The following is a 22,827-nucleotide window of genomic DNA, read 5'->3' as shown; positions in this document are numbered from 1 at the left end:
GAGCATTATGGAGTAAGAAGAGTTATCACTGTGAAAATACCACCTCACACCCCAACCAATGAGCAGGCTTTTGTTTATTTGCTAACCTCTCGAAATTGTGCAATTGCTTTGCATAGGCGAACATACATTTCACTCAGGTCAGAAAAACAGCTGCCAAGTGCCTATGGGGTTTTGCTATCAAAACAATCCTCTCTTTTCAAAAAAACAACAACCCAAAACCACCCAATCTGGTTTAGCTTACATTTGTGACACCGTGGACAAAGAGACACCCCTCTGTACTTGTTTTGACACCATCACCTTGAACCTTTATTTGAAAGCCCTCACGTACGATACCATAAGCCTTCACAAAGCTAATCCCCAAACAGTGGTGCTCAACCTTGCCTCCTAGCCCACAGGATAGGTCTAGGCGCTTAACACAATAGAAGTGCAAAATTCACACACATAAGTCATCTCTCTCTGTAGGCTTGGATGATATTCTTCCACAGCAACATAGAGCTGTTATCGTCACAGCTACTTTTGAGGCGCCATTATTCAGTTCTTTCAAGCTAAAGCAGGGAAATCCTCGGGGTCATCGGGGTTTGGAGCGGTGACGTGCATCTAAAAGGAAGAAGAGCACATCTCAAAACCTTTCTGCTAGTTAGATAATAACTGGCGGTGTTATCTAGACCCTGAGATGCCCATAAAATTTGACTCTTGTTCATCTCAGTTTCCGTTTTGGCGCCGCAACCTTCAAACCCAAGTATTATTTACTGTAAACCTCTATTAAGCAATGGATGAACAGTGTCTGTGTACATTAGGCATATAAGATTTCTCCTGCATGCTCAGCTTATTATTATTTTTAATAAAAATACTTGTAAAACCCAAGTTCTTAAATTCTGAAGAGTCTGAAAATTCACAACTATAGCATTTCAATTTGAATTAGAATTAAAAGTGACCACAATTCAACCACAAGAAGTTCAACTGGGCGTCCTTAGGTCAATCACTCTTGGCCTACCTCAACAGCTATGAGAATAAAAGGGGGGGGGGGGAGAGAGATCTATGACCAAACCTTTGCAATGGCAGGATAGAAATAGAATTATTCATTCATTTTATTCTAAATTCTGCCTCCTTTATTGCTCTTTTCCCCACTAACAGTGCATGTTATGGCATCCTCCCAACCAGAACTCCTAATTTCCACCCACACAGGTGAGCCCATCAGGTGGTCGTGGTCCTGAAGCAGCAGTAGGCTCATAAATTTACCGTATTTTTTGCTCTGTAAGACTCACTTTTCCCTCCTAAAAAGTAAGGGAAAATGTGTGTGCGTCTTATGGAGAGAATGCAGGCTGCGCAGCTATCCCAGAAGCCAGAACAGCAAGAGGGATTGCTGCTTTCACTGCGCAGCGATCCCTCTTGCTGTTCTGGCTTCTGAGATTCAGAATATATTTTTTTCTTGTTTTCCTCCTCCCAAAACTAGGTGCGTCTTGTGGTCTGGTGCGTCTTATAGAGTGAAAAATACGGTAGATTTCCTTGCCTCTTGAGTCTAGAGACAGGTCTCAAGTGCTCTATTTTCTCCAAACTATTAGAGAACTCAGATTAATTCCTAACCCATTTTATTACCGATGTGGGTTTTTTTAAAAAAAAAGTTCCTGAGAATTTGACAAATCTACATAATCGAGTTCAAGTGATCTGTCTAAACCAGGGGTCAGCAACCTAAGGCCCATGGGCCACAAGCAGCCCACAGGGGTCGTTTCACCGGCCCACGAGTCGCCCCCAAACCAAGTCGCCCACTTGGCAAGTCCCCATTCACTGTACTAAACCGGCGCAGTGCAGGGACTCGCTTCCATTGAGCCAGAAATTGTGTCTGCGCAGACACAGATGTCAGAAGTTGCTAGGCCGAATCGCAGTGATCAAAATGAATGTACTGCCTAGAATGTTATTTTTGTTTCAGACATTACAAATTGTGGATAAACTAGACTGTTTCAAAAAGTGGCAGAAAGATATATCTAAATTTGTCTGGCAGGGCAAAAAGCCCAGAATAAAATTTAAGATACTTACTGATGCAAAAGAAAGAGGGGAGTTTGCCCTGCCGGACTTAAGATTGTACTATGAATCGGCAGCTTTCTGCTGGTTGAAAGATTGGCTACTTCTTGAGAATGCAGACATTCTGGACTTGGAAGGATTTGACAATAGGTTTGGTTGGCATGCATATATATGGTATGACAAGGTTAAAGTTCACAAGGGTTTCAAAAACCATATTGTTAGGAAAGCATTATATAATGTTTGGATTCGATATAAGGATTTGTTGGAAAATAAAACTCCTAGGTGGTTATCACCAATGGAGGCTAAGGAGGTGAAGAAACTTAATATGGAATCTAAATGGCCAAAATATTTTGAAATTTTAGAACAAGAAAGTGGCAAATTCAAATTACAGAGTTTTGAGAAAATAAAGTCCAAGGTACGAGACTGGCTCCATTATTACCAAATAATGGAGACTTTCAAACAAGACAGGAAAATTGGCTTCCAGGTGGAGAAATCGAAATTAGAAACAGAATTGTTAGAACCCAATACTAAGAATTTATCAAGAATGTATAATCTGTTGCTGAGGTGGAATACAATAGATGAGACAGTCAAGTCAGCTATGATTAAATGGGCACAGGACACAGGCCATGACATTATGTTTGCTGACTGGGAACAGTTATGGACCACCGGTATTAAATTTACGGCATGTAATGCCCTAAGAGAAAATATTATGAAAATGATTTACAGGTGGTACATGACCCCAGTCAAGCTTGCGAAGATTTATCATCTGCCCAATAATAAATGTTGGAAATGTAATGAGACTGAAGGCACCTTCTTTCACCTTTGGTGGACCTGCCCAAAGATTAAAGCCTTTTGGGAAATGATCTATAATGAAATTAAGAAGGTACTTAAATGTACTTTTCATAAGAAACCAGAGGCATTTCTCTTGGGCATGGTCGTCCAATTGGTGTCAAGGAAGGACAAGACCTTTTTTATGTACGCCACTACAGCAGCAAGGATTCTTCTAGCAAAGTATTGGAAGACACAAGAACTACCCACACTGGAAGAATGGCAGACGAAAGTGATCGACTTTATGGGACTGGCAGGAATGACTGGCAGAATCCGTGACCAAGAGAAAGAGACAGTGGAGGAAGACTGGAAGAAGTTTAAAGTATATCTTAAGAACTGTTATAAAATTGAGGAGTGCTAAAATGTTAAGGGGAAGGAAGATGCAGAATTACAGCTGAAATTGTTTGATGATTTAAGGTGAAATTGAGAAAGATAATAAGTTTAAATTTAATTGGCAAAAAGGGTTGCTGAAAAACTGTAAAATAAGGATGCAAAAAGGGTGAGGTACGGGGAAGTCCGAGAAAGGAGGTTTATGAAAATGAGGTTAAGAAATTATATTTGTGTGTTTGTTTGTATTTGTTGATGTTTGTATGTTGTTGTTGTCTTGTCTTAAAATTGGAAAATTAATAAAAAATTATTATTTAAAAAAAAAAAAAAAAGATGTCAGAAGTTGCGGGCACACATGCGATCCGGCCCACGGAGAGATCTCTGCTGGAGTGAAACCGGCCCAGGTGTGGTATACCTTGCCAACCCCTGGCCTAAACTGTAGTGAAGTGATCAGTCTGCACTTCCTAGATCTGGGAAGGAGGGCTTAACACAACACACTAATAATTACCATCACTTCCGGCCGGTGCCCTCCTCCTGAGTCCTCAACTCTCCGGACACGGCCGCGACCTCCCCGGGCTCCTCTAGCTCCACGCCCCGGACGAGGCAGGTTCCCAAAATTAATGTCCAGCTGAGAAGTGATGTCGTTTGCTGCTTTCCGGAAAAAGTGAGCATCGTCCTCAAAATCCTCCTTCAGCACCTGGAACAGAATTTATCTAGATTATAAACACACAACCTGAATTCTTTCCCTCTGAAAAGGAGCACCCACCAGATGCTTCCTAGGAGCTGTGAAAGGGGGACATGAAAAGGAAATAGTTGTAGCTTAAAAAAAAAAAACTCAACCCAAAAATTGATACAATGTTCTCACCACATCTTTTGACCCTGTGGAGATCTATAAGGGGGTTTAGAGCAGGAATAGGGAAACCCGGCCCTCCAGATGTTTTGGGACTACAACTCCCATCATCCCTAGCTAATAGGACCATCATCCCTAGCTAATAGGACCAGTGGTCAGGGATGATGGGAGTTGTAGTCCCAAAACATCTGGAGGGCCAAGTCTGCCTATGCCTGCTGTAAGGTATGTGAGAGAAGACAGCTCTTTTATTTAAATTGCCACTAATGAGAAGTTGCTCTCAAAAGTGTACTAATACCGTTAAACATTTTACAGTCGTACCTTGGAAGCCAAATAAAATGGCTCCCAAACTATCAAAACCCGGAAGTGAGTGTTCCAGTTTTCGAACGATTTTCAGAAGCCAAACATCCAGCGCAGCTTCCAATTGGCAGCAGGACGCTCCTGCAGCCAATCGGAAGCTGCGCTTGGGTTTTTAAATAGTTCCGGGAATTGAACAGACTCCCAGAACGCATTCTGTTCAAAAACCACGGTATACCACTGTATAACAATATCACACCTTACTAGCACAGCGGTCACAATAATTTATCTCTATGTTACAGAGATGACAACACGCCTATTATCTTGGCATTTTAATAGCCAACTTTTTGTCTTTTGCAAAAAGGGTAGTCAATGTGCTCCTCCAAAGATGCTACACTGTAAATACTTTTAACCATGGGTTGTACAACACAGAAATGAATGTTGATAAGTTGTTGGTTGTCTCCAAGCTCAATACAAGCAAATGGCAAAGTCGCCTAAAATCAAAGTGTTGTGGTTTATCAGGTGTTGCAGAGGAAGTTGCCTGGGTCTTATAAGCTTAAATCTTGGTGCTTTTGAAAAGAATCTGCCTATCATCTAAATCCTCAATGCAACTATGAAGAATTACAACCATTTTATTTTCAATGACACTGTTATAGTGACTATTGCAAGAAAAGCCCTCATGAAGCTGGGCTAAGGCAACATCTAATATGCAGGGGCTGTGCCTATCATAATTTTTGGCAGTCACACAATAAAAATCATAAAGACACCTGGCACTCAAAAAAGCTTCAGAAAACCCCAATATTTCAATTTTGATTTCAAACTGTGGATTACAAAGTCTTCAAAGTAGCAAATGAAACAAATGAAAAAAGCTTGTTTGGTCAATAAGTCTGAGCCATCAAGAATGGAAAAATATCTACTGCTAGAAGCCATTTTCAAAAAACATAGGGTTGAAAGGAATAACCCCCTAAAATCTAAGTTTTTGCTTACATCATCTCTATATTTTGACTTGTGAATCACCACTGCTTTAGAAGGAACAGTGGTTTCAGGCTTCCGGATGTTGAATTCAGGCTTTGGTCGACTTTGCTCCTGAAGATTTTTCCACTCATCCAGCGTCATCTCTTGAACTACTTCTTCCACAGGCTCTCCTTCAGCAACTCTAAGGGTTTAAGTAAAAACCATTAGCCTCTAGGATGGCAAGAAGGGAAAGGCAGAGTAAAATTGAAGGCACAGAGTGCTGAAAGTGGAGATTCCCTTTCTTTCTTTCTTTTTTAATAATATTTTATTAAATTTTAGGAATAACAACAAGCAGAAAAAGGAAAAACACATACACAAAAATATAAAATTACAAACATTTAACTTATAGAAAAACAAAAAGGAAAAAAAAACACAGTAAAAAACAAAAAAAACAAAAATCCCTCTTTTTAATTTCTCATCTTTGACTCACTTATTTTCCTGACTTCCTCACATCTCCCTTTCTAAGCAACGGTAAGCAGAGCTTGCACCATTGAGAGGAAGCTGCTACAAACTATTGCAGTATGGAATGCTCTTGTTCCAGCCAGCCATTCCCCCTTCCAGGCTACTCCATTCCACCACAACAGACTGCACTCCATTGAGTATACAGAGAACTCATAGAGTAACTTAAACAGAGTCCTGAAGATTTTTCTTTTCAACTCCTGCAGACCTTGATGTTCCCCATACCATGTCAATACTTCCCTCATGCGTTCAAACTTCTGGAACTCAAAATATGATTTCCAATACCTTGGTTCTCAAACGCCTTGGTACTCAAACAACTTGGAACCCAAACACTACAAACCTGGAAGTGTTCCAGTTTGTGAACTTTTTTCAGAAGACGAATGTGCTCAGTTTTGAGTGTTATGCTTCCATTTTGAGTGTCATGCTTCTGTTTTGAATGTTATGCTGAGGTCTGTTTTTGCTATTTATTTTGCGTTTTCGTTTTTGCAGTTCTTTTGTTTTTGTTTTTGTGACTGTGTGGAACCCAGTTCAGCTACTGATTGATTGCTTGTGTGACTGCAGTAGATTGATTATTGCTTTCATTTTATGGATCAATGGTTTCGCGTTAGATCATAAAATTCATGTTAAGCTGCTGTTTTAGGGGTTGTTTTTTAAAAGTCTGGAACAGATTAATCCATCTCTGCATTACTTTCTATGGGAAAGTGTGCCTTGGTTTTGGAACAGAATTTATTTTATTATTTGTTTGTTTGTTTTTATTTATTTATAAAAATCATTTTTTATCCACCTTGGTTTCTACCCACATTTGCCTGTATGTTTGTGTGAGTGTTCACATCCACAAACTTTTGACCACGCCCACTATTGCTTCTGCCCACTGCTGCCATGAGGCCCTCAGAAAGTTTGCCAAAAGCAAATATGGCTCTCAGGCCCCAAAAAGGTTAGCCACTCCTGATCTATAGGATTCCACCACTATTGTTAACCTACTATACAAGTCAAAGATACACCTGAACCTTACTTTTTCCATATTGCAACAGCAGCAGGCGCCTATCATTTCACCAGTTTCTAAAACACTGACATATGCTGTTCAATATTGCTATAGCGAGTCCAAGATCAAAACCGTTATAAGTACATTAGGTTTACTAGCTGTATGCAAGCACACCCAAGAAACATCTGAGATATCTATCTAACCCACAAACCGCTTTAAGAGCTTGCATGCTCATATATACCTATGTCAAGCATTTGTCACAGGAAAGAGAAACAGATAATAGTTCTTATTCCCTGCAGGGAATTAGCCCGACATATCCTATTGGATGGGTATATTTTGCAGAACAATATACCATATTTTTTGCCCTATAGGACGTACTTTTTCCCCTCCAAAAATGAAGGGGAAATGTGTGTGCGTCCTATGGGGCGAATACAGGCTTTCGCTGAAGCCTGGAGAGCGAGAGGGGTCGGTGCGCACCGACCCCTCTCGCTCTCCAGGCTTCAGGAAGCTCTGCGTAACCCTCGGTTAAGCCACGCCGGGCTCCGGAGGGTTGCACAGAGCTGCCTGCGCTCCCGGGCTCCGCGCAGCTCTGCGCAACCCTCGGGAGCCTGGCGCCAAGCCGCGCCGGGCTCCCAAAGGTTGCGCAGAGCTGCCTGCATTCCAAAGCCTCGGGCGCGCTCTTCAGCACGCCCGGGCTTCGCGCAGCTCTCTGCAAGCCTGGGGAGACCGGCGCGGCTCCCTAGGTTTGCAGATAGCAGGCTGTTCTGGGGGCTGGGGTCGGGGGAAGCTCGGGCTTCCCCTGCACCAGCCCCGTGCCTGGGGGGGGGGATAATTTTTTCCCCTTTATTCCCCCCCAAAAAAAAAACCTAGGTGCGTCCTATAGGGCGGTGCGTCTTATGGGGCGAAAAATACGGTATACAGGTATTTGATAGAGTACTTGGATGGAATAGAACATGGATATGTTATGGCTGTGGCAATAATTCAGCTGCTAGTTACACAATGGAAATAGGTAACTGGCAGAGGAGTCTTGTCAAATGTGACACTAAATGCAATCTTCACCAACCAGAGAAGAGTGCCTGGGGCCTATTGATTGATTGATTGATTGATTGATTGATTGATTGATGCATTATCTGCCTTAACTGTTTCATGAGAACTCAGTTATCAGAAAAGCTTTAAAACATGAAATTAGGTTTAGCTGCCAAGGAAAGAAATGCAAGTCTTATAAAGTCAGAATTTGCACGAGGAATTATATGCACCAAGACTTGTATCTAACTTAAGTCATACTCAAGCCAGGTCCAATAGAATTAATAAACCTACATTACTCATATCCATTAATTTCAAGGGGTCCAAAAAGGACTAAGGTCAGCTACAAATGTAACATTGCCAGATACTTATCACATAGCCTGCCGCAAGTTTTTTTTATGAAGTCACCCAGTGTGGGTCACCACTTGGGCAAGCCTGTTGCAGAATGTTGCATTGACACTCTATGCAAGGTACAGCTTGCCCAAATTTGATCTGCACCACTTGCATGATGCTAGACAATGGGCCGTGTTTTCCAATAATGACTTAACAACAAGAGCAAGATGTTCAAAACCAGCCCATACTTGGTTGGAGATTCTCCTTCAGGTGCTCCTGGGTTCTCTTCTGTTTCTGCGGTCTCTTCCATAGGAGCAGTCTGTTCCAGCTCACTGCAGAAACATTAAGGGCACCAAGTGAACTCATTGGAAACCAAAAACTATACTTTGCAGGGTACTCATACAGGCTGTTCAGAATAACTACACCTTTCTGAACACCGCCTGGGCCGTGTTCAGAAAGTTGTGGGGGGGGATGAGTGTTCAGACCCCTGGGCTCTCACTTGTGGGGTGCCTCAGGGTTCTGTCCTCTCCCCCATGCTTTTCAACATCTACATGCAGCCGCTGGGAGAGATCATCAGGGGGTTTGGGTTCATCAGTATGCAGATGATACCCAGCTCTACCTCTCTTTCAAATAAGAACCAGTGGAGGCGGTGAAGGTCCTGTGTGGGTGTCTGGAGGCGGTTGAAGGATGGATGGCGGCTAACAGATTGAGGTTGAATCCTGACAAGAAAGAAGTATTGTTTTGGGGGGGACAGGAGGCGGGCAGGTGTGGAAGACTCCCTGGTCCTGAATGGGGTAACTGTGCCACTGAAGGACCAGGTGCGCAGCCTGGGAGTCATTCAGGACTCACAGCTGTCCATAGAGGCACAGGTCAAATCTGTGTCCAGGGCAGCTGTTTACCAGCTCCATCTGGTATGCAGGCTGAGACCCCATCTGCCTGCAGACTGCCTTGCCAGAGTGGTGCATGCTCCAGTTATCTCCCGCTTGAACTACTGCAATGCGCTCTACGTGGGGCTACCTTTGAAGGTGACCCAGAAACGACAACTAATCCAGAATGTGACAGCTAGACTGGTGACTGGGAGCGGCCGCCGAGACCATATAACACCGGTCTTGAAAGACCTACATTGGCTCCGAGTACGTTTCCGAGCACAATTCAAAGTGTTGGTGCTGACCTTTAAAGCCCTAAACGGCCTTGGTCCAGTATACTGAAGGAGCGTCTCCACCTCCATCGTTCTGCCCGGACACTGAGGTCCAGTGCCGAGGGCCTTCTGACGGTTCCCTCGCTGTGAGAAGCCAAATTACAGGGAACCAGGCAGAGGGCCTTCTTGGTAGTGGCACCCACCCTGTGGAACGCCCTCCCATCAGATGTCAAAGAGAAAAATAACTACCAAACTTTTAGAAGACATCTAAAGGCAGCCCTGTTCAGGGAAGCTTTTAATGTTTAATAGGTTATTGTATTTTAGTGTTTTGTTGGAAGCAGCCCAGAGTGGCTAGGGGGACCCAGCCAGATGGGCGGGGTATAAATAATAAATTATTATTATATTATTATTATTATTACTTAGTGTCTCACTGGAGAGATGGGGGCATGCTCAAACAATATCAGTCTTGGCAACTAGCACATCGCATTGTATGCCAGTAACTTGATGACAGAAATATCACAATACTTTTAGCAGAGCTTTTAGGGACGTTAAACAGAATCCAAAAACTCATCAAACAGACACTAGCATCAAGATTCTGGAATTTTTGCCAGTTTCCTAGATGCAAGATCTGAAAGCTAGGAGGCGGCATTCGTAAATGATAGATTATGACCATACAGCTTGGAAATCTATGTTCCAAGAAGACTGCAATCCAGGATTTAACTACTAAAACACTGTCATACCTCACATCATCCTTAACTGCTCCCCAGTTGCGAGGTCCACTTCCACCCCTTTTGTCTTCTGCTCGGACTCCTCTAGAGAAATAAATCATATTTTTTTTAGTCCCCGTTTTGGGAAATAAAAAATATTTGTATAAAACGGTTGTCCAAAAGGTTGGTTACAGATGCAAATTCACCCCCCCCCCCGAAAGTATTACTAAGGTGCTGCTAAGGTACTAGACCAGCACACTTACGTTTTGTCGCTCCCACTCTGTCGGTCAAATTCCCGCTTCCCTCTTTGATCAAAGCCGTTGAAAGTCCTGTTCATTCCACCACCTCTTCCTCTGCCTCTCATTCCACCTCTTCCTCCCCCACGACCTCTCATTGGCCTTTCCCGGTCAAATCGGTCTACTGGTCTGAAATACAATTCACCTTAGCTTGACCCAACGTATCTTCAATAGGTTAGCACCGTTGAGATGCAATAGAAAAGCAAAGCATTACATGCAAGACATTTAATTGCGTTAAAATTATACATGGCGTAGACTGAAAAAGCGGATAGGGCCTCATAATACAGTCAAACATCGGTTGTTGAACGTAATCCATTCTGGAAGATCGGTCAACTTCCGAAACGTTCGACAACCGAGGCACGGCTTCCAATTGGTTACAAGAGCTTCTTGCATTCTAGTGGAAGCCACGTCGGACATTGAGTTCCAAGGAAAGTTTGAAAACCGGAGCATTTACTTCCGGATTTTCGGCGTTCGGGAGCCGAAATGTTGAAAAACATAGCCGTTTGATAACCGAGGTTTGACTGTACTCAAATTCATTGGTATGCTTCTGAGTAACAGCTGCTACCACAAGGGGAGAGTAGCGTTGCCCCCAGGTCCTGCTTGCAGGTTTCTGCGAAAACAGGATGTTGGACTAGATGGGCCTTTGCCCCAATCCAGCAGGATGTAACCTTACAGCTCTGATGTTTTCCCCATGGAAATGAAATGAAGTTTATTGCGGTCCCAGACCAGATTCACATACCATACTAAACAAACATAAAACACAATAGATAGGCATACTCATGCTGGACACATGACCCGGAAGCTGTATGCCTGCTCCCTTGGCCAATAAAGCGAGATGAGCACTGCAACCCCACAGTCGGTCACGACTGGACCTAATGGTCAGGGGTCCCTTTACCTTACCCTACTGTAGTCTGCTCTCAAAAGGTTAAGGCAGTGTTTCCCAACCTTGTGCCTCCAGCTGTTTTTGAACTACAACTCCCATCATCCCTGACTAGCAAGACCAGTGGCAAGGGATGATGGGAATTGTAGTCCAAAAACAGCTGGAGGCACAAGGTTGGGAAACACTGGGTTAAGGAACCCTCTGGAACAGAACATGATGGGGGCATGGAGGCCTGCAGGAATACAAGTAAATTGGGAGGTCTTGATACATGCTGCTGCAGCCAAGTCCTTTCTTCTCACACAAGACAACTCTGGTTCTGAGCTGCTATTTGAATTCTTTTTTAATGAGCAGCCAATGGTTCAGAGAGGTTGCAGAACATTTCACTCCCCTCGCACTAGAGTTCAACAAGCTGTAAGATGTGCTTTAAACAGAAACAAAACCAACCCACAAATCTAGGTGCTGTCCCAACACCACAAAGTATGATAGAGCAATTCAGAAATCCAAGAGCTTTCTCTTTGTTTTTTACATACTGCTGTGATAAAACAACCGCCTGAATTTATTGTCTTTTCAAGAGAACAATCTGCTCCAGATACGTAAACCAGAGTCACATTTACAAGACAAAGCGAGTCCAGGTCACGTAAGCAATCAATTTAGCTGAAAGCAAGTTTGAAGCAGGAAAAGGAATAATGCAGTCTAGAATTCCAAGACTCAGGCACCAACCAAGAAGAGAATGAAAACAAAGACTTGGCTTTGTGGTTGAACATCTCTAGGAACCATCAGTCACAGGTCTAGCCAACTGGTGGCTTGAAAAATGAACCCGCAAAGTCCTTTCGGGTACCATTTTTATATCTCCTCCAACAGCGCATACCTTTCTAGTGTTAACTCCGCTTGTCTTTCCATTTCATGAGGACGGTACTCCCTGAAAGAAGGTCTCCACTCAGCTTTATCTTGCTTTACCTCTGTGCCTCGGTTTTCATTCCATCCCTGCTGTTCTCCCCTTTTTGGAGCTCGCTTCTGGCCTGTGGGGTACAGAAAAAACATGATTTTGTTAGGCAGATGAACTATGAGAATCACACAATGCTACTGGCTGTTAGTAACCGAGAAACCTGGATTCCAATGGTATTTGGAAGCAGTCTTCATCACCCTAGTGCCCTCCAATATCCTGGATCACAAACCCCATCAGTGCCAGTCAGCATGGAGCTTGAGCCCAACACAATGGAAAGGCAACAGGTTAGTGAAGGCTGTTGTAATGTACAGTAGTTTGAACTGTGTCTGCTAGTTTGTTTTCTACCATCTGTTAACATCTAATACTTAACAAAGTAAAATAAATAAAATATTGTTTTAATGCATTTTTAGTTTAGCGCTAATTTAAATTAATAATTTTGAATTATTTTAAATAACCATTTTATATTGTTACTACCAATAATTTTGTTTCATTCTTTTTGAAAACCACATTGAGGTGGGTTGTTTTTTTTAAAAAACTATCAAGCGGCATATAGATTGTATGAAATAAATAAGTGCACTTTCTAATGCCCATATATTTTTATCTTTGTCTTTATGCTGCTCCCTTGGATTTCTTGATGTACTTTTTATTTATTTAGAAGTGTACTTGTCTAAATGTCTTCTGTGAGTGGTTCCAATTTAGTCCTACACAGAGTAGGCCCACTGAAATTGGTTCAGTTCACTTACTCGTACGTAACTTAAACCACTGTTGTAAATGGGTCCACTCTGAGTATGACTTCTATTTTTATTTTGCAAGCCACCTTGAAAATCTTTGGTCAAAATGCAAGATACAAATAATAAACTAAGCTAAACAAAACTTCAAAATGTATAGAAAAAAGTGATTGTTCAGCTTCATTTCACAGCCCGTTGTTAAGTGTTACAATTTTCAATGTACAGCATAAAGCTTGACAGTATGCAACTGATAATAAAAAAAGGAAAATTATTTTCAAGCCCAAATCTGGTTCAAAGGTACCACTGACAGTAAACAGACATTCACAATTCTTGAGTGGGCTTTACAAATTCAATACAAGCAACTCAGCAAGAAAGCCCAGCTATCAAAGGAGGCAGGTTTTGTGCAATTTATATGAAAATAACAGAGGGCACATACCCAGTATTCAGAACGGGGGACTCCCAAATAAAATATACAAACTGCAGATATCACAACTAGTGGGGACAACTGTGAAAACCCCTATAAAACTCATACTCCCAGCGATGCATGAAACTATTCCATCAATTCCAACAAGCAATATTAAACACCTTTTAGGAAATACAAGTCCTATTGGTGTACAGCAAAAATCTTAGCAAGAAGATGAGGAGAGTTTGCAGATTACAAGGAAGATGTGCTAGTGATTATGCAGGAAATAAATCTGTACTTTTCATGGGCAAGCCAAGAATGGTTAAACAAGCCCTAAAGGATCTTCACTAGCTCCCAGTACGTTTCCGAGCACAATTCAACATGTCGGTGCTGACCTTTACAGCCCTAAATGGCCTTGGCTTGATATAGCTGAAGGAGCATCTCTACCGCCATCATTCAACCCTGAGGTCCATCTCTGAGAGTCTTTTGGCAGTTCCCTCACTGTCACTGTGAGAAGTGAGGTTACAGGGAACCAGGCAGAGGGCCTTCTCAGTAGTGGCACCCTCCCTGTGGAATGCCCTCCCATCAGATGTCGAAGAGATAAAGAACTACGCAACTTTTAGAAGACATCTGAAGGCAGCGCTCTAGCAGAAAGTTTTTAATGTCTGATGTTTTATTATGTTTTTATGTGCTGAAAGCTGTGCAGTGGCTGGTAAAACCCAGCCAGATGGGAAGGGCATAAAGAAAAGAAAATAATAATAACAACTACTACTACTGAATCAGTGCCCTGAGCCAGCTGCTATGAATGATTTTTTTAATGGACCATGCATCAGAAGTTACAGCACCACCACTCAACCAGCTAAGTATCACACCCTCCTTATTTATTTATTTATTTGCTTGATAGTTAAAGAGTCATAAAACAACTGGAAGGACATAATGAGATACCATGCTGAAAGAGACCTGTTCCCAGTGAACGTGGAGCTTTCAATATATGGAAAAAATAATGGGAATGGCTGTTGGGAGACATTACCTCATCTTGGCCTCTCTGCATAATTTGTTAGATCTCTCATCTTCTGTGACTACCTACAAGCCTTCAATGTGAGGAAGAAAAACTTGTTTTTCCGGAGATGTTTCATCAAGGAATCCTGCCATTCTACCAATGACCACAATCCAAGCAGCAGCATGTATAAAGGCTTATTCCACAGTGCTAGCATTTTCTGTAGCCCAGCAATTTTCTGGAATGAAGACATCTAAAGTGCCATTTCACAGAATCAACAACTGATGACCAAGCAGAGCCAACCTATTTTTTCTAGAATCCAAAAGAACCCTTTTTATTTCAATGGCTCGTCAGCTGCAATAGTCCAAAGGATGTCAAGACCCAGTGCCGGCCCACCCACGAGGCAAGGTGAGGCGACTGCCTCAGGAAGCAGGATCCACTGGGACAGCAGATCCAAATGTCAACCTTTCTTTCCCCTTGTTCTTGATTTTGATTTTCCCTTGCCCTTTCTTCCCTAGCGAGGAGAGGGGCCATTTTGGGGTCCACCTCAGGCACCAAAATGCCTTGGGCAAGCCCTGCTAAGACCTACAATTTGTCTAAAGAAATTAAGGACATAGCATGTGTATGTTTACTATAAATATGTCTTGGCAAACAATTCATTCGAAGTCTTCACTATGTATTATACCCACTATAATATTGCATTATATAATCATGTAGGAAGCTGCATTTTAAGCCATAAAGAATAAACGCTTTAATGAACTAAGAGCTCTTTAGCGAGCAAAGGGCTCTTCTACAACCCAAGAGGTTTACTTTTATAATTATATGGTTTCCTATTTGAGTTAGCTGAATCTCATACATATTAAAAGGCTTGTGTACACACACCCTAAGATAATTACACAGAGCTATGTTTTAAAGACTGTAATTTTTACAAGTAAAATAAGCCTGTGCTTATGACTACACAGCTGAAATTGAATGTGTAACCAATTCTACAACCCTGAAAAAGGATTGCAGTTTTTATCATTAATTTAAGTTAGCATCTCAACTACTGGCAAAAAAGAAACCTAAGCAGTCCTAGATTTCAAATGTTTACCACCCTCCACACGGAGAACGTAAAGTAGCAAAAACAAGAGGGGGGAAGGAGAAATCAGCAATCATGCCTGGATTAAAGTTGCATGAGACCAGGTAAACTGCATTCACAAAGAAAAGACCCCCCTGAAATATGACATTATGTTGAGAGATGATTTGAAGCAAATTTCTCCCAAATCTCTTTCAGACCACTGTTTGGGCTAGGGCCAAAACCTATTATTTATCTGTTGAATTTTTAGACAATTCTTCTCCATCCAACAGAGCACATGGTAGTTCACAAAACAAAAACCCAATATTAACCCAGCCATTTCTAAGGAGAGGATTCTATCCCAGTAAACCAGTATAAAAAGTCTTGTTACACTATGAGGCTTTAATATATTCCACGCTTTCCAAATTCTGGTGAACACTGCAGCTGGAAGGAAGTGTTGCGCTACCTAAACAGTCCTAGTTGCATGATTTTTCAAACGTGTATGTAAATGTATTGATAGCAGAAAGAGATAGTTCAGATGCTGTCATCATCTGAAAGAATCAAAACAGGACAGAGCTACTAATTCCCAGGGAGAAAAACGACCCAGGGGAAGAGACAAAAAGTTAACAAATTAAACGTGAAAACAAGCTAACAGCTACCAAAGACTGTTGATATGACGGGAGAAGATATAAGGGAACTTATTAGTAAAGAAGCACTAACAGAGAATGGACAAAGTTCTAAAATGACTAAATCCCATCTGCTTTTTAGCCAATAACCAGTCAAAGCCCTTTTCACCATGTCAAAATTTCAAGGGGGGGGGGGGGAATGAACATAGGGTGACTTAAGAGGTATCAACCTAACCCAATGATTTGCATGGAGATCTGCTTCCAAGGTTCATTCCGGTGTGGTGTCAGGGTTACAGAGTGTCGGACTAGGACCTAGGAGACCACGGTTTTAATTCCCACTCGGTTGAGAAACTCACTGGATGATGTTGGGCCTCTTAGTCTAACCTACCTCACCAGGCTGTTGTGGGGATAAAATAAGGAAGGGGACTAAGTACCATGTATGTCACCTTCGGCGCTCAGTGGGGGAAGAGGAGGTGTGCTATAAATGCAATCAATCAATCAATCAATCTTCAGTTCAACAGTCTTGTGTAGCAAGTCTCAGAAACATGCTCTTCCAGGGATTCTCAACAGCAGCTGCCAATCAGAGTCAGCTGTGCTAGGCAGTTCCATAGCCAACATTAGCACGTATATGACGCAATTAGTAATAGGGTCACACATTGTGGAAAGGGGAAGAGCAGATCGTAATCCTGCACATTTTGGACAATGTTACCATTTAGACCAGGCATGTCCAAAGTCCTTTTCGGGGGCCTAATCTGGCCCGCCGGTCAGTTTAATCCGGCCCCTGTGGCAGTTTATTTCCTGGGGTAAAATCTTTAAAAACACCTCAACAAATTCAATCCTAAAAGAAACTCAACAACTTTGGGGTAAAATCCTAAAAAAAGAAGGTCAGCAACTTTGGTCGGCCCCCATGGCCCTTCACTTCATCAAATCTGGCCCTCTTTGAAATGTGGCCCGTCAGGCATCTCTCTCCAGCCCTTTTGGAAACTCTGCAGAACCACATTACCTTATAAGCAACCTATGCAGTTTTTTGTTTTGCCTGCAGTCTGATAACACCTATTGCTTGCCTGAAAGCCCTTCACGTGGGGGGTGGGGATTGTAACTCACTGAACAAATATTAAGAGTTGCATTCAGCTGCTCACCACCAGCCTCCAGACCCCCCCAAAAAGTTAACTACAAGGGAATGTGATCCTTGGCCTCTCGTTTACACCTAGACAGTTTAGGCATTCAAATCTCCAAAGAGGAGTCTGTATACTTTCCCCTTTGCTCTTCTGTGTGAACAGTAAATTTAATGGAGAATGAAGGAAGGACACTTCAGACATGATAAAATGTTCTCCATCTGATCTACCCCAGTTGTCCCGGGTTCAGATTTCCACAGAAAACAATCAGCACACTACCACAGCCAGCTGCAGCAACTCATGTTATTGTGTGTCAGAAAAACTGTGCTGCTGTGATGAAACAATTACCGTAGTCCATGGATATCTATCTGCATATATGTGTCTGTAGGGAGAGAAAGGGCATATGAAGATTTTGGGCAGCTCCTCCAGACCCAAGAACAAATTGGTTAAATTGAAGAGTCAGGATATAGAAAGCGAGAGACTGGGGACAGCCAGCAAAAATATATATTGTGTACGTAATTTGATCCAATACATTCAAGAAGTATTCCTAACTCTTACACCCAATTTTACATTTAAGTGACCTGCTAAACCATTCTGCAGTTCATTTTTTTTTACCTAAATCTTTACATCATGAAATTTTGTATTAAGCTGTGGGCAGTGTATATGCGTGTTTGGTTCTACTACGCTAGTTATCCCAAGCTGCAATGATTTTCAAGGCACACATTTTCGTTCTGGATTAAAATTGGAGACAGGCTCACAGAAATTGCCTGGGTCTTGAGATCTACAGGAAAGGCCCTCTGCATGGTTCCACCAATGGCTACAGCCTTTGTGGCAACACAGGATATCATGTTCTCCAAGGTGACACCCTGCCTGTGGAACTCCTTCCCTACAGGGATACGGCCATCTCCTCATGAATGATTTTCTGATGCCAGCTTAAGACATCCCCTCTGCCCAATCACTTGGAATGACCAAACTTTTGTGGGCAATGACAACGCGGGCTACATAAAAGAACCTGATGCATCTTTCCCTTGGAATAATGCCATTATGCATAAATTGGCAAGTGGGGGTGGAAAACACACCAATGTTTCATGACTCAGCCCTGCTCTGGGAATCGTCAAGTTTTAGCTTAGGTTCTCAGCACAATCCAGGCTTCCTAGTGGCACATGGGTTGGATACAACTGCCCCAATGACTCATACATGCTCTTGCACAAACCGAGTTGTTCACAAATCACAGAAGCCAACTCCTAGGAGCAGAGGTCTCTTCAGCGCCTCCAATAAAATATCTGAGGGGGGTTTCCCCCACCAGTTGCTGGGCATAAGTGGCCTCGGCCCAGTATACCTGAAGGAGCATCTCCACCCCCTTCGTTCTGCCCGGACACTGAGGTCCAGTGCTGAGGGCCTTCTGGTGGTTCCCTCACTGCGAGAAACCAAGTTACAGGGAACCAGGCAGAGGGCCTTCTTGCTAGTGGCGCCCGCCCTGTGGAACGCCCTCCCATCAGATATCAAAGAGAAAAACAACTACCAGACTTTTAGAAGACATCTGAAGGCAGCCCTGTTTAGGGAAGCTTTTAATGTTTGACGGACTATTGTATTTTAATATTTTGTTGGAAGCTGCCCAGAGTGGCTGGGGAAACCCAGCCAGATGGACAGGGTATAAATAATAAATTATTATTATTATTATTATCATTATTATAGCATTGCTATTCAACTGGTGTGTGCTTGTGATAGATTATCTGCCCCTTCCCCCGTTTTTAATTCAAGTTGGCACTCCTGCCACACGTGATTGGAGCCGGTTCCAACACCTCCAGCTCAAGAATAGCAAAGAAAGCTCTCTAGCACGAGCACCCCTCGTTCATGGCCCTGCTGAGTTCAGGGCTTTGGAGATCGGCTTGATCCCCAAAGGAATCAAGGAGCCCTGAAGGCAGCCGAGCGAGCCCTTTCTGACAGCTCGGCGTCAAGCGACTTTCCCCGCACGGAATTAATCGGGGACAAATGCCGGGCGGGGGAAAGACTCGCTTGCCTCTTGGCGCCGGCCAGCCCGGGGAAGGAGAACGGGGAGGCGGAGGCCAGGCGCCACTGTGCGCCCTCGTCCCAAGCGCCTGCTCTCCCCGCCCGACGACGCCACAATCGCCTCGCACGCAGGCGGCGGCCCGGCCCGGCCCTTCCGCAGCCGGCAGACTCGCCCACGGAGTCGGAAGCCGACCACGAGGCGCGCGATGGCAGGCAGCCAGCCGCCTGGGGCGAGAGGAGGGCAGGTGCGCCGCGGCGATCGCGGCTGCTGCTGCTGCGCGTCCATTAATCCGAACCACACCCGCCCCGTCCAATGTCATTCGCAGTCGCGAATCCGGATTCTCCCCCCCCTCCCCCCTCCCCGGCCCATTCATTCCAATGGGCTCCCTGGTCCAAAGGGCGTCGCGGGCAGCGCAGGGCGCGCTTCCTCGAGGTGGACGGGGCTCCTTCCCCGGGGCTTCCCCACCCCCGGCTCCGGGTCCCTTCCCTACCGGGCGCTGCTGAGGGGCTCTCGGGCTGCGGGAAGGAGGCGCCGCCTTTGCGCTCCTTCTGGGATTCCCTTTTGGCGGCGGCGGCGGCGGCGGCGGCGGCGGCTCCTCCCGGGCCGGGCTTCCTCCCGGCCGGAGGGGCGGCTGCTACGGCGGCGGCGGCCGCCTCTTCGCGCTTCTTGCTGTGCTGTTTGCGCCGCTCCGCCTCGCGGAGGATGTCGAAAGGGTCGGACTCGTCGTCGAGCAGCTGGTGGAAGCGGTTGGCGACGGCGCAGCCGAAAGTCTCCTGCATGGCTGTGGCGGCGGCCACGGGGCTGGCCAGCGCGCCCTTCATCATTGCCCTGGCGGCGGCGGCGGCGGCGGCGGCGGCACCGACGGCCGCCCCTTCCCCGAATGCGACGGAAAGAAGCGAGCCGGGCTCAGCGCGGCCCAAGTAACCACGCCATGGCCGCTCGCCCGCCCCGTCCGACTGCACTGCCCAATCGGCGCGCAGGCGTCGGCCCCTTCCCCCTCCCCCAGGCGCTGGCCGCCGACCAATCCGCGCCCTCCGTCCCTCATGGCCCTACCCAATAATGCCCCTCGACGACGTTCAGAGCCGCCGGCCAATCAGGGAGCTCGTGCCCTCCGCGGCAGGCCAATGAAAAGGCGGGATCCCCCTTCCGCTCGCACAATTTCCCACGCCGCTGGCTTATGACGGAGAGCGTCTGTGGCGTCACGTGCCCTGCTTTGGAAGCAAAAGCAGTGAGGGGCGGGGGTTAAATGTCATGGATAGCATTACACTGGGGGTGGGGGGGGGAGATGTCTCAGTAATTAGTAAATGTTAATTACTGTACATGAGCAAATGAACTAGAATGGCCCCACTAGAGTTGATGGGTAAAAATCTATCAGAAATCCTCCATGTGGTCTATGGAATATTTTTCAGTAACTGTAGGTGACAGCTTGGATATTAAAGTGCTAGTGTAGCAAATGACAGGATTATGTTGTTGTTTAGTCCTGTCCGCCTCTTCGTGACCCCATGGACTAGAGCACGCCAGGCACTCCTGTCTTCCACTGCCTCCCGCAGTTTGGTCAAACTCATGCTGGTAGCTTCGAGAACACTGTCCAACCATCTCATCCTCTGTTGTCCCCTTCTCCTTGTGCCCTCCATCTTTCTCAACATCAGGGTCTTTTCCAGGGAGTCTTCTCTTCTCATGAGGTGGCCAAAGTACTGGAGCCTCGGCTTGAGGATCTGTCCTTCCAGTGAGCACTCAGGGCTAAATTCCTTCAGAATGGATCGGTTTGATCTTCTTGCAGTCCATGGGACTCTCAAGAGTCTCCTCCAGCACCATAATTCAAAAGCATCAATTCTTCAGCGATCAGCCTTTATGGTCCAGCTCTCACTTCCACACATCACTACTGGGAAAACCATAGCTTTAACTATACAGACCTTTGTTGGCAAGGTGATGTGTCTGCTTTTTTAGGATTATAACTAAGTTGATTTCCCTGAAGACCGAAGGCCATTGTGAATAGGAAAATACTATAAATACCATTCATTTCTCTTGGTGTTGTCTACACTGACTGACAGCAGCTCTCTGTGCTGTCATGCTGGAGTCTTTTCTCAGGCCTACTTGTAAATGAAAGAGGGAATGTACCTGAACCTTTCTCACACAAAACTTGTGCTCTGCTGTTGAGCTACGGCCCATCCCCTCATGCCTGAGTGGGGCTTTGAACTTGGAAGTTCCCAGTCCTAGCACTTCTATACTGTCTACGTTAGTATAAACACTTAGTATAACCACTTCAAAGGAAGTCTCTAATGAACATTTGCTGGACTAGAGTTTATCAGTAACTTTTAATTATATTTGTTTAGCCCTGGCTCACGATAATTGCTTCCCATCCATTTCAGATGTTAAATTAACATTAAAAAGCTATGAAAAATTATATCACAAATGAATGCCGTTGTAAATAGACACTGTGTTTAACTTATATACACTTTTACATTGAATATCACAAACTGTAGCTCTTGCATTTCATAGTCACATGGCTTACAGTTTCCCCCCACTGTGCCAGAACAATCTGGCTCTTAATACGGCTAAGACCAAGGAATTGGTGGTGGATTACAGGAAAAAAAAGGCGGACATTCAGCCCTTGTATATCAACGGGGAACGGGTGGAGAGGGTGGCGGAATTCAGGTTTTTGGGAGTGACTATCGATCAGGGCATGACTTGGAGCGCAAATACCACTGCTCTGGTGAAGAAGGCCCAGCAGAGAATTTATTTCCTCAGACTTTTAAAGAAGAACAATCTGAGTGAGAGACTGCTGGTGTCCTTCTACCGAGGCTCCATAGAGAGCATTCTCACATACTGTATTTGTGCCTGGTTCTCCAGCTGTACAGCTAGGAAGAGGAAGGTGCTCCAGAAGGTCATAACCACAGCCCAAAGGATTATTGGTCATCCCCTCCCATCTTTGGAAGAACTGTACGGTTCCCGTTGTCTTAGGAAAGCAAACAATATCCTGCAGGATGCATCTCACCCGGGACACAGTCTGTTTGTACTACTGCCTTCTGGCAGGAGATACAGAAACATCAAGTCAAGGACAAATAGACTGAAAAATAGTTTCTGTCCAAGAGCTGTGGCCTTCTTAAATGCAGTAACTCGATAGTGTGACCTGGGAGTTTGATGGGTGTGGGTGTGGGTGTGGCTGGAATGTGGTTTGTTTGGTTGTTGTTGTTGTTTTGCTTTTGTTGTTTTTAAGGGATGGCATCCAATTTCGTTGCACTTGTGCAATGTTGCACTTGTGTAATGACAATAAAGAATCTATCTATCTATCTATCTATTTAACTGCCTACTAAGGAAAACCTTCAGTCATCTGATGAAGAATCTGATCTGAAAAAACAGATACCACAATAAATTTGTTAATCTTTACTGTGCCACAAGACTTGTTTTTGCTGCAACAGACTAGGGATTTCTCCAAGGCTTGGTCCCTGAGGTCAACTCAGTATTTCATAGACTCTAGTTTGCTGTAAAACTTGCTATATATCAATACTTGACATTGACATTGGCTATGTGGTGAAGGTGAAATAAAAACTGAGTTCCTAGATTCAGTTGCAGCTAATGGTAAGTAAGGTCTCTGTTATAATATATGGAAGGGAGACTATGGCCGGAACTACGCTGATCTGGAAAACGCTATTTTAAAACGCTATTTAAAAATATAGCTTCCAGTGCAATTTCCCATTGGCCACAGATGGGCTGCTCTACAGCACTCTCTGGTGTCACATTTTTATAACACATTTTAATGTTATAATTCACTGGTGTAGATTAATCCTACAATCTAG

At 44.3% G+C, this 22,827-nt stretch overlaps 1 protein-coding gene across 2 annotated transcripts; it reads right to left on the bottom strand.

The window, feature by feature from the left end:
* Window positions 1-56: 56 nt before the first annotated feature.
* Window positions 57-20,010, bottom strand: HABP4 (hyaluronan binding protein 4). 2 transcript variants are annotated; one of them, XM_081881060.1, is made up of 8 exons: window positions 19,521-20,008; window positions 12,019-12,169; window positions 10,238-10,399; window positions 10,008-10,079; window positions 8,378-8,461; window positions 5,306-5,474; window positions 3,683-3,871; window positions 57-597 (listed from the first exon to the last, which is right to left on the bottom strand). In XM_081881060.1, exons 1-8 carry the CDS (start codon window positions 19,852-19,854, stop codon window positions 541-543), a joined length of 1,218 nt encoding a protein of 405 aa, XP_081737186.1. In that variant the 5' UTR covers window positions 19,855-20,008; the 3' UTR covers window positions 57-540. The 2 variants fall into 2 exon arrangements, with proteins under 2 accessions (XP_081737186.1, XP_081737187.1); XM_081881061.1 differs by lacking the exon at window positions 10,008-10,079 and having other exon boundaries at window positions 19,521-20,010.
* Window positions 20,011-22,827: the final 2,817 nt, after the last annotated feature.

Source organism: Podarcis erhardii, assembly GCF_964252035.2.
Source record: "Podarcis erhardii genome assembly, chromosome: 11".
Lineage (NCBI taxonomy): Eukaryota > Metazoa > Chordata > Lepidosauria > Squamata > Lacertidae > Podarcis > Podarcis erhardii.
This window is presented reverse-complemented; position numbering and strand designations above follow the sequence as displayed.